Source organism: Bos javanicus, chromosome 18, assembly GCF_032452875.1.
Source record: "Bos javanicus breed banteng chromosome 18, ARS-OSU_banteng_1.0, whole genome shotgun sequence".
NCBI lineage: Eukaryota > Metazoa > Chordata > Mammalia > Artiodactyla > Bovidae > Bos > Bos javanicus.
Window position 1 is genome coordinate 25,459,836 of NC_083885.1, and position 14,167 is coordinate 25,474,002.

At 49.5% G+C, this 14,167-nt stretch overlaps 1 protein-coding gene across 1 annotated transcript in view; it reads right to left on the reverse strand.

Annotated features, from left to right (window-relative positions):
- Positions 1-12,746, reverse strand: part of PLLP (plasmolipin) — a 31,857-nt gene extending 19,111 nt beyond the window's left edge. Inside the window, exon 1 of the mRNA XM_061387294.1 lies at positions 10,660-12,746. Coding sequence (XP_061243278.1) covers positions 10,660-10,794 — 135 coding nt within the window. The 5' untranslated portion in view covers positions 10,795-12,746. The remainder of the gene's footprint in view (positions 1-10,659) is intronic.
- Positions 12,747-14,167: the final 1,421 nt, after the last annotated feature.

A 14,167-nucleotide genomic window follows, 5' to 3' on the forward strand; every position in this document is an offset into this window, starting at 1 on the left:
AGGGTTCAATCCCTGGGTCAGGAAGATCTCCTGGAGAAGGAAATGGCAACCCACTCCAGTACTCTTGCCTGGAAAATCCCATGGACGGAGGAGTCTTTTAGGCGACAGTCCACGGGGTCACAAAGAGTCGGACAAGACTGAGCGACTTCACTTTCACTTTTTTCACTTTTCTTGGCTTCCTAGCTCATGTCGTGGCCAAACATGATTACATAGCCTAACAAGTTTCTTTGTTTTTAATCCCAGTAGTCTGAATCTTTCCCAATCCTGGACGATAAGACCCAGGAGGGTATTGGTTGGGACTGATGCCGCCTGACCAAATTTACAGATCCAAATTGAGATAATGTCTCTAACTCCCATCCTATCCAAAATTTTACCCTTAAGTTAAAATCCACCACACAATTTGATCAAGATTTACACTTAGAATTTTAGATCCCATCCCTTCCAAGATAGTTTCCCAAATGGTTGTAGTGCCCAAAAGTCGTTGCAAAGAAATGGCACAAAGATGTCCTCAATGGTGTTGAGGATGAGCTGGAATTGGTCTAGTTATAAGTTGGGAATAAAGGGTCAGCACTTGTAAGGGTTATAGGGAGGAAGTGAAGTGAAGTGAAGTCACTCAGTCGTGTCTGACTCTTTGCGACCCCATGGACTGTAGCCTACTATGGCCCTCTGTCCATCGGATTTTCCAGGCAAGAGTACTGGAGTGGGTTGTCATTTCCTTCTCCAGGGATCGAATCCAAGTCTCCTGCAGTGGCTGGCAGATTCTTTACCACTGCACCACCTGGTTAGATGATAGCCCTGGGGTAAAGTGGGGAGAGGTTGGGGTATACACAGCAAATAGAACAGAGTGGGCATGGGGGCAGTCAACTCTAACCAAAGGGCACAGAGATTGCTCATGGTGCTCTTTCCCATTCTATTTTATTCTGGACTGTTGATAATATATTATCTATTAAAGAAATTAAGAAAAGAAAGGATTAAAAAAGAAAGATACATGTAGTTCTCTGTGCAATGATACAGGACATCCCTAGGTGTATTGCCAGGAGGGAAAGACTGGAAGGGCACAGGTGGGGCGGAGCTACCTGTATTTTGTGTAAATAACCCACTGACTCACCCTGGAATGTCACACTCATAATGCCTCCAGCAAGGGCCAGGGATGGGGGTGTGGGCAGTGACCCAACCAGGATGAGAGATTATATATTCATTGATAACCCTTTGTATTCATTAATAGCCCTTTGGACTGCTGAAATGTTTTTGCTATATGTCTGTATATATTTTTAAAAGAATAAAAGCATTAAAAAAAAAAAACTGGCCCATCAACATTTACACAGTGCTACATATAAAATGGATAACCAACAAGAACCTACTGTACAGCACTGTTATGCTATATAATGTTATGTGGCAGCCTGGATGGGAGGGGACTTTGGGGGAGAATGGATACATGTATACGTATGGCTGGGTCCCTTCCCTGTTCACCTGAAACTATCACAACATTGCTAATTGGCTATACCCCAAACAAAATTAAAAGTTTTTAAAAAACAAAGAATAAAAAAAGTGAAGTGAAAGTCACTCAATTGTGTCTGATGCTTGCAACTCCATACAGTCCATGGAATTCTCTAGGCCAGAATACTGGAGTGAGTAGCCTTTCCCTTCTCCAGGGGATCTTCCCAACCCAGGGATCGAACCCAGGTCTCCCGAATTGCAGGCGGAGTCTTTACCAGCTGAGTCACAAGGGAAGCCCAAAACAAAAACCAGGCCCATCCATAGAAAAACGGCTAAATGAACTCGGGTCCAACCAGCGACATTCTGGAATAGCCTGAATGGTTAAGAAGGAGGGAGACAGCTCGAAGAGATGCAGGTGCAGCGGGTATAAGACAAGTAACTGAACGAAGGATACAGAATTAAGCCATCAGTGTTTTTTCAAATGCATGGGAAAAAGAAATAGAAACACCCCAATACAGCAGTTCCCTTGGGGAGACAGGCAGGGGATCCAAGGATAATTTTAGTCTTATCTGTAATAGGTTTTTGCTTTTTAAGGAGAACGTGTCCATATATTGGTTATATAACTACAAATTGACTCCAAACATTCGAGAATCCCCCAACCACAAGTGGGGCATGTAGGCGGAGCTAACAATACAGGCACTGCTGTGCTCCCTACAGTGGAGCATGAAGGTGGGGAGCATGCAGCATCAGGAATGCTGCCCTAGGGAGATGGAACCCACAAAACTCAATGCTAAGGAAAACCCTGTGAGTCCCCAACACTGAGATCCCAATATGGCCAACCTCTGCTCGCACCTCTCAGACCTCCACAACATTGTCTCACCAGGCTAAAGAGCTGACTTTCAGGTCCTGTCCTGCCTCCAACCTGGAGAGGAGCTGCCATGCCTTGTGGGGCTGGAGAGAGACCCAGGTTACCAAGAGGAAGGACTTTCTCACACTCCCAGGCGTGCAAGGATGCAGCAGGCATCCTTTAGAGAGACTGAGCTCCCTGTCCCTGGGAGCCTACAAGCTCTTGCTGAAGAGACACCTGGGGACCTTTGGGAGCAAGCGTAAGAGCCCTAGATTTCTATGACCCTGTGAATCCTAATAATTTCCCTTCATTCTCACACACACTGTGCTAAGCCCTCTGCAGGCATCAGCTTCCACCTTCCCCAAAATCTCACCATCACCATTTCACAGACAAGGAAACTGAGGCTTAGGGATATTAGGGAACTTGTCCAAGATCACAGAGCCAGGATTTGAAACCAAGCTTCTCTGCTTCCACCAATCCTCTCACTACCGCCCATGGATCACTGTCATCAAGTGGCAAGTGAAGCTTCCGATGTGTTTGTTCAACTGCTAACTGGGAATTGTGTGTGTGTTCAGTCACTCAGTCATCATGTCCCATTCTTTGTGACCCTATGAACTGGAGCCCACCAGGCCCTTCTGTCCATGGGATTCTCTGGGCAAGAATATTGGAGAGGATTGCCATTTCCTCCTCCAGGGGTCTTTTCCGACCCAGGGATCGAACCCACGTCTCCTGCATCTCTACATTGCAGGTGGATTCTTTACCGCTGAGCTACTGGGGAAGCCCCAAGGATAGGATAGAAGCTTCTAAACACAAATGGCCCTACTGTCACAGACCATTCATAGGGCTTCTCTGTCCCAAGCCTTCTGACTGCCCTTGTACTAGTTCCTCAACCTCTCTAAGTCTGTTCCTTCATCAGTAAACCCACGTGGGGCTTCCCAGGTGGCACCAGTGATAAAGACCCCGACTGCCAATGCGGGAGACATAAAAGACATGGGTTTGATTGCTGGGTTGGGAAGATCGTAGGAGGAAATCGTAACCCGCTCCAGTATTCTTGCCTGGAGAATGCCATAGACAGAGGAGCCTGGTGGGCTACAGTTCATAGGGTTACAAAAAGTTAGACACAGCTGAAGCAATTTAGCATACACGCATGCAAACCCAGGAGATCACCTTTCTCCCCGGGGCTGGGGGAAGATTAAAAAAAAAAAAGAAGAAGAAGAAATGTGCACTTCACTTTATACTTATTCTATATAAGTCTCTGGGATCAGCCAAGTTAACCACAGCTTCCACAAAGTTCCTCCACCCACTAGCCACACAAAGATCTGCAGCATCAAAGCTTCCAGGTTTTTAAGACCAAGAGTTATCTCTAGACCAGGCATGCCTGCTTCCTTTTTTATTTTTCTTCCTTTTTAGATGCTATCTGTATAAATTCATGCTTCCCTTTTTTACCTAGGCTGCTAGGAAACTCAACAAAGAATCAACAGCCTTAAATTTGTGACGGAGTCTAGATTCTTCTCAGCTCTCTTTAAGTCAGCCCCTACCCCATCTCCACACACACACACTACCAACTTTAAAAAATATATTACTTTAACTCTTCTGTCATATGTGACTTAATATCATATCCCATTTCATATTATTTCTGAAGCTAGATGGGGTGGGGGAAGTGACAATCAGTGACCACTGAGGTTGGTTCTTCAGGACACATTTAATACTAAACAAAGAACACATCTCCTTCTCAAGAAGCTGGGGTCTTCCTACCCAGCCCCTCTTCCTCCTCCCACATCTGGAACCCTTCACCAGATCTTGGGAAACACAGATGTCTGATACCTTCCCTTGTACTGCCTCCTCCAGGCAGCCCACCTGATCCCTCCATAGGAAGCTCATCCTTTGAGCACCTCCCTCAGAGACCAAGAGTTCCAGAGAGCAGGCACTGGACCTGGGGTCTCCATTGCTCCCACAACAGCACCACACCCAGTGTCCAGCTGGGGAGGAGCCCAGCTGAGTGTGATAACTAAGTGCAGGTCAGAAAAGTCAGGCCACTGGGGCCTTTGATCCCAGCTCTAACACTCTATGAGCTCTTGGGCCAAGAACTGACCCCTGAGCCTCAGTTTCCTCACCTGTAAAGTGGAGGAATATACGAGAAAATGAAGCTCTTAGCAAAGAGCCTGGAGCCTACCTGGCATCTGAGTGGTGGGAGCCACACTGGCTGCCCAGCAGACGTGGTGCCTGTTGAGTGGAGCCCCGTTTGTCTCAGACCCCATGGAACTGTCCATTGCCAGAGAAACAGTTCAGGAAGCAGCTTCTCCCACAAGCCAATTGGTGAAGTCACGAAAAGGTGCAGGTCTTCAGCACTCCAATAGGAGACTCTCATCCTCCCACTCTGGGCTCCAAAAACACTGCAGGGAGGGCAAAGGACGGCCATCCCACTCACAGCCAGTCCCTGGAGTCTAAGTGCCAAGCTCCCCCACAGCTCTCTGGGCCAGTCCTACATTCCATCGACACCTCTGTCTACATTTGTGTGTGATGGGAGCCAAATGCTGCTCAGGACTGGGCTGCTAAGCCCACTGCTGCTGCTGCTAAGTCGCTTCAGTCGTGTCCGACTCTGTGCGACCCCATAGACGGCAGCCCACCAGGCCCCGCCATCCCTGGGATTCTCCAGGCAAGAACACTGGAGTGGGTTGCCATTTCCTCCTCCAATGCATGAAAGTGAAAAGTGAAGAAGTCGCTCAGTCGTGTCCGACTCTTAGTGACCCCATGGACTGCAGCCTACCAGGCTCCTCCGTCCATGGGATTTTCCAGGCAAGAGTACTGGAGTGGGGTGCCAAGCCCACAGGGACCCCCAAATCAAGAGACACAAGCCTCCTCCAGCAGAAGCTACTTCAGTTCTTGCAGACACAGCAGGCCCCTCCTCCGCTGCTGCTGCTGCTAAGTCGCATCAGTTGTGTCCGACTCTGTGCGACCCCATAGACGGCAGCCCACCAGGCTCTCCCGTCCCTGGGATTCTCCAGGCAAGAACACTGGAGTGGGTTGCCATTTCCTTCTCCAATGCATGAAAGTGAAGAGTGAAAGTGAAGTTGCTCAGTCGTGTCTGACTCTTAGCGACCCCATGGACTCCAGCCCACCAGACAGGACCTGAGCATCAGCCCCTTTTGCATTTGAACAATGAGACTTGGAATAAGGGGAACTAGGCCCTTCCTCTAGTTCCCCTTATTCCAAGTCTCATTGTTCAAATGCAAAAGGGGCTGATGCTCAGGTCCTGTCTACCAAGAGTGAACCCTGGGGGACCCACCCTATGGCCTCCTCATCCTCAGCCCAGCTTAGAGCCCCCTGCGGTTCCAACCCCCCTAAGAATGCAAACAGAAAACCATCATCACTTATCTCCCTCAGCTTCTGGCCACCCAGAAACAAGTGCTTCAACTCCGGTGTAGCAGAGCAAAATTTACCATCCAAAAACTCATCTTTCTGGCATATCAATTTTAAGCTGGTTATTTGCTAAGAAAAGCAGGCAAGGGAAAAGCTGAAAACCAAGGCTCCTTACTCTTTTGTAAGAAATACTTACATTTGTAAGGATGTCTCCCTCACAGCAGCAGGGAAAGGAGGTTGACCAAATCTCTAGAAACACATCTATGGAAAAAGCAACGACTTAAATCCACACAAACTTACCCTTGTTTCTTGTGCTTTTCCCGGTCACATCCCATTACTGACCTCACATCCTCAACATCCTCTTTTTCTTTAGCTGAAGATGGGATTTAAGGGGAGGGCTTTGGCCATTTTTTCAGCTTCTCAGTTTTCCTGGGTCTCTCCCATGTGTACATAGCATTAAACCTTGTTTGCTTTTTCTCATGTTCATCTCTTTCATGTCAGTTTAACTCTTAGACCAGCCAGAAGAACTCGATGGGTAGAGGACAACTTCTTCCCCTCCACCAGTTAAATCAACCTGCTGGCTACTCTCCCCACGTGTGTATGTGTGTTCAATCACTCAGTCATGTCCGACCATTTGTGACCCTATGGACTGTAGCCCACAGAGCTCCTCTGTCCATGGGATCTGCCGGGCAAGGATACAGAAGTGGGTTGCCATTCCCTTCTCCAGGAGATCTTCCTGACCCAGGGATTGAACCCGGGTCTCCAGCATTGCAGGCAGATTCTTTACCATCTGAGTCACCAGGGAAGCCTGCTCCCCACTTCTCTTCAGCTTCCCCAGCCCTAAGCCTTGGCCTGCATGGTCACCTGCCCTTTTAGAAGGCGACCTTTCCCTACTTCTGCCTCAGATATCAGTGAAGTGAAGTGAAAGTCGCTCAGTGGTGTCCAACTCTTTGCGAACCCATGGACTATACAGGCCAGAATACTGGAGTGGGTAGCCTTTCCCTTCTCCAGGGGATCTTTCCAACCCAGGGATCAAACCCAGCAGGTTCTTTACCAGCTAAGCTGCAAGGGAAGCCCAAAGGGCAATGTCAAAAGCCACCTTTCTTCCACAAGCCTTCCTGAACTCAGAACTGATTCTCCCTCTCCTCTGCGCTTCCACACCCTTGGGTCGGGGACTTCCTTCGTGCTTGGCAACTGCTCCCTTCACAAGCAGCCAGAAGCCTAGCACTCAGCATCGCTCCAGACAGGCCCTTCCTACCAGCAGATTTAAATTTGGGGGAACCTCTGCCCCTTCTCCTCCCTTCCCAGAGAATCTGCCAGACAACTCAGAGGAGTTTAAAATGCAGATTTCTGGGCTGTAGTGACTGAGATTCCAATTCTACATTTTTTCCTGGGGTGGGGACAAACACCTACAAGCCCCTCCAAGAAACCCTGAGGGTGAGGTTGGGGACAGGGCTCACAGGAAGAGATCTGAGGAATTCTGAAAGAGATAGCAATAAGGAGTTCATGATCTCAGCCACAGTCAGCTCCCAATCTTGTGGTCTTGTTTTTGCTGACAGTATAGGGCTTCTCCATCTTCAGGAAAACCACTAGACCATTCAGGTATGACCTAAATCAAAGTGGAAGTGACAAATAGATTCAAGGGAATAGATCTGACAGAGTGCCTGAAGAACTATGGATGGAGGTTCGTGACATTGTACAGGAGGCAGTGATCAAGACCAACTCCAAGAAAAAGAAATGCAAAAAGGCAAAATGGTTGTCTGACGAGGGCTTCCAAATAGCTGAGAAAAGAAGAGAAGCTAAAGGCAAAGGAGAAAAGGAAAGCTATACCCATCTGAATGCAGAGTTCCAAAGAATACCAAGGACAGATAAGAAAGCCTTCCTCAGTGATCAATGAAAAGAAATAGAGGAAGACAATAGAATGGGAAAGACTAGAGATCTCAACAAGAAAATTAGAGCTACCAAGGGAAATTTTCATGCAAAGATGGGCACAATAAAAGACAGAAATGGTATGGACCTAACAGAAGCAGAAGATATTAAGAAGAGGTGGCAAGAATACACAGAAGAACTATACAAAAAAGATCTTCATGACCCAGATAACCATGTTGGTGTGATCACTCACCTAGAGCCAAACATCCTGGAGTCCAAAGTTAAGTGGGACTTAGGAAGCATCACTACAAAAAAGACTAGTGGAGGTAACAGAATTCCAGCTGAGCGATTTCAAATCCTAAAAGATGATGTTAAAGTGCTGTACTCAATATGCCAGCAAATTTGGAAAACTCAGCAGTGGCCATAGTACTGGAAAAGGTCAGTTTGCACTCCAATCCCAAAGAAAGGCAATGCCAAAGAATGTTCAAACTACAGATCAATCGCACTCATCTCACACACTTGCACAGTAATGCTGAAAATTCTCCAAGCGAGGTTTCAACAGTATGTGAACCAAGAACTTCCAGATATTCAAGCTGGATTTAGAAAAGGCAGAGATCAAATTGCCAACATCCTCTGGATCATAGAAAACGCAAAAGAATTCCAGAAAAACATCTACTTCTGCTTTACTGACAATGCCAAAGCCTTTGCGTGGATCACAACAAACTGGAAAATTCTTCAAGAGATGGGAATACCAGACCACCTAGCCTGCCTCTTGAGAAATCCGTATCTCGGTCAAGAAGCAACAGTTAGAACCGGACATGGGACAGCAGATTGGTTCCAAATTGGGAAAGGAGTACATCAAGGCCGTATACTGTCATCCTGCTCATTTAACGTCTATGCAGAGTACATCATGCTAAATGCCAGCTGAATGAAGCACAAGCTGGAATCAAGATTGCTGGGAGAAATATCAGGAACCTCAGATATGCAGATGACACCACCCTTATGGCAGAAAGCGAAGAAGAACTAAAGAGCCTCTTGATGAAAGTGAAAGAGGAGAGTGAAAAATTTGGCTTAAAACATTCACATTAAAGAAAAAAAAACTCAACATTTTATAAAACAAAGATCATGGCATCTGGTCCCATCACTTCATGGCAAATAGATGGGGAAACAGTGGAAACAATGACAGACTTTATTTTTGGGGGCTCCAAAATCACTGCAGATGGTGACTGCAGCCATGCAACTAAAAGACTCTTGCTCCTTAGAAGAAAAGCAATGACCAACCTAGACAGCTTATTAAAAAGCAGAGACATTATTTTGCTGACAAAGGTCCATCTAGTCAACAGTATGGTTTTTCCTGTAGTCACGTATGGATGTGAGAGTTGGACCATAAAGAAATCTGAGCGCCCAAGAATTGATGCTTTTGAATTGTGGTGTTGGAGAAGTCTCTTGAGAGTTCCTTGGACTGCAAGGAGATCAAACCAGTCAATCCTAAAGGAAATCAGTCCTGAATATTTATTGGAAAGACTGATGCTGAAGCTGAAACTCCAATACTTTGGCCACCTGATGCGAACGACTGACTCATTTGAAAAGACCCTGATGCTGGGAGAGATTGAAGGAAGGAGGAGAAGGGGATGACAGAGGATGAGATGGTTGGATGACATCCAACCATCCGACTAGATAGACGTGAGTTTGAGCTGGCTCAGGGAGTTGATGATGGACAGGGAAGCCTGGGTGCTTCAGTCCATGGGGTCACAAAGAGTTGGACACGACAGAGTGACTGAACTGAACTGAAAGAGATAGCACTGGTCCAGGAGGAAGTGTGATCACCTGGGTAAAGAGGGAAGCTTGATCTGGGCCCCTGCCTTCTGTGCTGACCCCTGGCATTCTTGCTAGGACCGAGCAGTGGGACAGCAGAAGGTGCCCTAAGGGAAGATGGATCTTGACCCGCCTCCATCTTCTCGCTGCTGCTGCTGCTGCTGCTAAGTCACTACAGTCGTGTCCGACTCTGTGCGACCCCATAGACAGAAGCCCACCAGGCTCCCCCGTCCTTGGGATTCTCCAGGCAAGAACACTGGAGTGGGTTGCCATTTCCTTCTCCAATGCAGGAAGAGAAAAGTGAAAGGGAAGTCGCTCAGTCGTGTCCGACCCTAGCGACCCCATGGACTGCAGCCTACCAGGCTCTTCCGTCCATGGGATTTTCCAGGCAAGAGTACTGGAGTGGGGTGCCATTGCCTTCTCCGATCTTCCCGCTAGTCCCCTGAAAACGCAACAAGCCCCTCCCACAGGGCAGCCACCCAGCTCCCAGACTGGCACCAGAGGGTACTGCGGGGCGGGGCGGGGGTGGGCGGGAAGCTAACACCTCCAAGCCTGAAACTGCAGCCGAAAGGGGTGTGCCCATCGATCCGCCTCGGCAGGGGTCTACAGAGGGTATTGGATACAGGATTCCTGCCTCTGCCTTCCCACCAAACCCTCCCCCAACGCTGGGCGTGGTATCTTGGCCCTCAGGGGCCAAACCGGCCGGAAAGCGGCAGGTTACTCAGTGAAAGCTAGATGGGTCGGACTTCCTCACATGGGCCCGTAGGGCCCGCTGAAGGGTCTGTGTTGGCCCCGGATGTGCCCGCTCGATTAGACGAAGTGTTCTGGGGTGCAGCCACCGGGAGCATCTCGGAGCTCGGCAGAGGATCAGCTGAGATCGGACTTTGCCTCAGGCTGGCGGTGCTGGAGGGCTAAGGGCATAGTCCTGGCAAAGGGAGAGCCAGAGTCCGGGAGAAACAGTCGCGCGCAGTGATTGTGGCGTTTGTGAGCGCTTCTGTGGATGACCTCTTGGTGACCAGCGGGGACGGAATGATGGGGCGCTGGTGATGGGCACTCTGACACTGGTACATCTTGCGTGTGCTCTAAGAGACGGCAACTAGGGCGTCTCGCGGTGAGAGGGTACCAAGGAGATCCTGGGAGCGTCCGTCCTACAAGCGCCCCCCGAGGAAGGCAAGGCGCACTGGGGCGTGTGTGAGCCTAGGTTGGGGGTGTGCGGGGAGCAAAGAAAAAAGGCAGCTCCGGAGTCCCTGACCCCTCCAGGCCCGGCCGGAACCCCCCTACACTACCACCCTAACCCGGTCCCGGGGCCCAGGCCCCGCGAGCGCGCTCACCAACTGCAGGAGCATGAGCGCACCGAGGCTGGAGCGCACGAACCCCAAGTCCGGGCTCAGCGTCGACACCACGGCGCCGCCTCCCTGCGCCGGGCTGCTGGTCCTCGTGTTCACTTTGGACGGGAACTCTGCCATGGCGCCTCCGCTCGCCTCCCGAGGTTGCTCCGGCCGTCGTCGCCGCCCCTCCCGCGGCAGGTGCCGGCTTCTGCGCGGCTCCTCCCCGGGGGGCTCCCGCTGGCGCTGCGGCTCCCCGAGCTACGCGCGGCGTCTGGGCGGGGAGCCGCGAGCCGCCAGGTGCTACAGGAATCCCGGCCCGGCCCTCGTCACGAGACCCGCCCCGTTAACCCTTCGCTCACCGCCGGCCAGTCCAGCTCCGACCCGCACACGAAGTCGCCAATTCTTTACAGACGCGGAAAGTGAGGCCGCGGTCAATGAGATGGCTCCACCAGAACCAGCCTGGACATCCGCACCTGTCTCTCCCCGGAAAGCCGGCTGCTGGCAATTTCCCCCACATTCGGGGCGGCTTTGATCGCTCCGCGCCCTCCTCGCCGTTGGCTTCCGAGCCTCAGGATAAACTGGCGGAGGCTTGCAAAGCTACCCACATCCCTCCTGGATGTCTCTCTAGCGCTGTGTGCTCTTGGGCGAGCTCCTGCACTTCTCTGAAGTCTCCCCGTAAAGCAGGATCGTCATCGCTGTGTCGAGACTCCCAAAGGGTCCCAGATGACCGAGCATCCATGAGGGGAGGGTCTGGATGAAATGTGGGAGTGCGTGGAAGGAGATGCTTTTATGACTCAATTGATGTGGTCTTCTCTTCTGAACTGATGGAGCGGTAACTTAGAAGATCGCTGAGCCTCAGTATCCTCGTCTGTAATACAGGGAGAGGAATGAATCTCACTTCACAGAGCCTCCGGCAGAATGAATGAAATATTGCACGGAAAGTTTTTTGCCATTAGGTGTGGGGCGGGGAGGTTGTCAGAAAGCGGGAGATGATGTTGAAGTTACAGTTTCTTTGCTCCACTTGCGCCCTGAAACTCACTTGCGCGCGAGCAAACACACACACACACACACACACACACACACACACACACCCCTCAGGCTATAGAGACCAGCACAGACAATTGTTTCGTTTATTCATCACCAGAGATTGTTGAGACCTTACTATATTGTCAGACCCTATCCCAGGCCATGTGAATACACAAGCAAAAAAACACACGAGGGCTTCTATGATCCCACTTCCTACTGGAGGTGACAAGTATAAACTGGAGAGAAAAAATAACTTCAGATAGTGACAAGTGCTATAACTAAAAACAACAACAACCAGGAATTCGTTGGCGGTCCAGTGGTTAGGACTCAGGGCTCTCACAGATGGGATGGGTTCTATCCCTGGTCAGGGAAATCAGATATCACGTGGTGTGGCCCATAAAGAAATACATAAGTAAAACAGGAGTGTGACAGAGATGACCACGAGGTAAATTTTAGACAGAGTAGTCACAGATGACCTCTCGGAGATTTCCCTGGTGGTCCAGTGGCTCAGACTCCATGCTCCCAGTGCAGGGGGCATGAGTTTGATTTCTGGTCAAGGAACTAGATCCCGCAACTACAGATTCCACAGGCCACAAGGAAAATAGAATATCCCACCTGCTGCAGCGAAGACCTGGTGCACCCAAATGAATAAGCAATATTTTAAAAAACAAAAAGAAATCAAAGATAATCTCTCAAAGAAGGTGACACTTGATATTTACTCAACTGGATATTCAACCCCCCCCCCCAATCCCCTTCCCAAAGCACCTGACACCCTCTTTTCCACCCCATGCAGACAGTAGATACTCAGGGAATGAGAAATGCTTCTTGGTAACAGCAAAATCGTTACCCAGAGCCCAGCCTCTCTGCAGACTGCTCGAGGCCAAGTGCAGAACAAAGCTGTGGAGCAAACCCTTGATTTTAGGATGACACAGAAAACAGTAAGACAATTGTTTCCGAGGCAGATTCTAAAACAGTAGAGTATTTTTGTTTTGGTTTTGGTTTGGATTCTGTGTTTTTGCTTAATCCCACTTTCATTCCTTTCAAATGGCAACAAGCAAGACTCAATCACTGTACTGTTGTGTTTTTTTTCTTCGACCTTTTCTTCCAAACCAATTTCACTCGCCTCCGGTCAGAAAAAGTGGGAAGGAACCTGTCCCCAGACTGGAATGTGACGCCCACCCAGAGACCCCACTTTTGCCAAGGAAGCCCTGGGTTCTTGGGACAGGGGGACAGGGAGCCAGCTGAGGTTGTGGAGGAGAGGGTCTCTCTGTTCCCAGGGTGAGTTCCCCTCCTCCTGTCCGAAAGGCCACCTCCACACATCATCTAGAGCACCCGTCTAGTCTTGTGCGTGCTTAGTCGTGTCCGACTCTTTGTGGCCCCATGGACTGTAACCCCCAGACTCTTCTGTCCATGGAATTTCCCAGGCAAGAATACTGGAGTGGGTTGCCATTTCCTACTCCATGGGATCTCCCCAACCCAGCGACAGCACTCACGTCTCCTGTGTCTTTTACATTGGCAGGCAGATTCTTTACCACTAGCCACCAGGGAAGTTTTCCGTAATTCTACAAAGTCTCCCTACTCTGATCAAGCCCCTACTGTGTGCAGGGCCTGTTGTCCATGGGGTGGGGATGGAGCATAATTGCAGAGGCTGTGGGGATTCCAGCACTGAGCACATGTTCGGTGTACACCAGGCAGAGACATTACTTTGCCAACAAAGGTCCATCTAGTCAATGGGATGGTTTTTCCAGTAGTCATGTATGGATGTGAGTTGGACCATAAAGAAGGCTGAGCGCCCAAGAATTGATGCTTCTGAATTGTGTTGGAGAAGACTCTTGAGAGTCCCTTGGACTGCAAGGAGACCAAACCAGTCAATCCTAAAGGAAATCAATCCTGAATATTCAGTGGAAGGACTGATGCTGAAGCTGAAGCTCCGATATTTGGCCACCTGATGTGAAGAACTGACTCATTAGAAAAGACCTGGATGCTGGCAAAGATTGAAGGCAGAAGAAGGGGACAACAGGGGGTGAGATGGTTGGATGGCATCACTGACTCAACGGACGTGAGTTTGAGCAAGCTCCGGGAGATGGTGAAGGACAAGGAAGTCTGGCATGCTGCAGTCCATGGAGTCGCAAAGAGTTGGACAGGACCGAGCCACTGAACAACAGCAGGCACTGAGAACAGTGCTGTGGGCCATCCAAGCAGAGACTCTACCCTCAGGGAATGTGATGGGAGAGACAGTCTCGAGATATACAAATCCACAGATATATAGATAATTTGATGATAATACTATAAGAGAAATCAAGATGCCCTGGGAAAGAATAATAGAGATTTGGGGGTGTCATTTAAATAACTGGGTCAGGGAAAGTGTAAGCACTTAGGCAGAGACTTGAAGAATGCATAAGAATCAGACAGAAAAAGAGCATTCTAGGCTCAGAAAACTACCATAGGTGCAAAGGTCCTGAGGCAGGAAAGACTTTGGCATCTT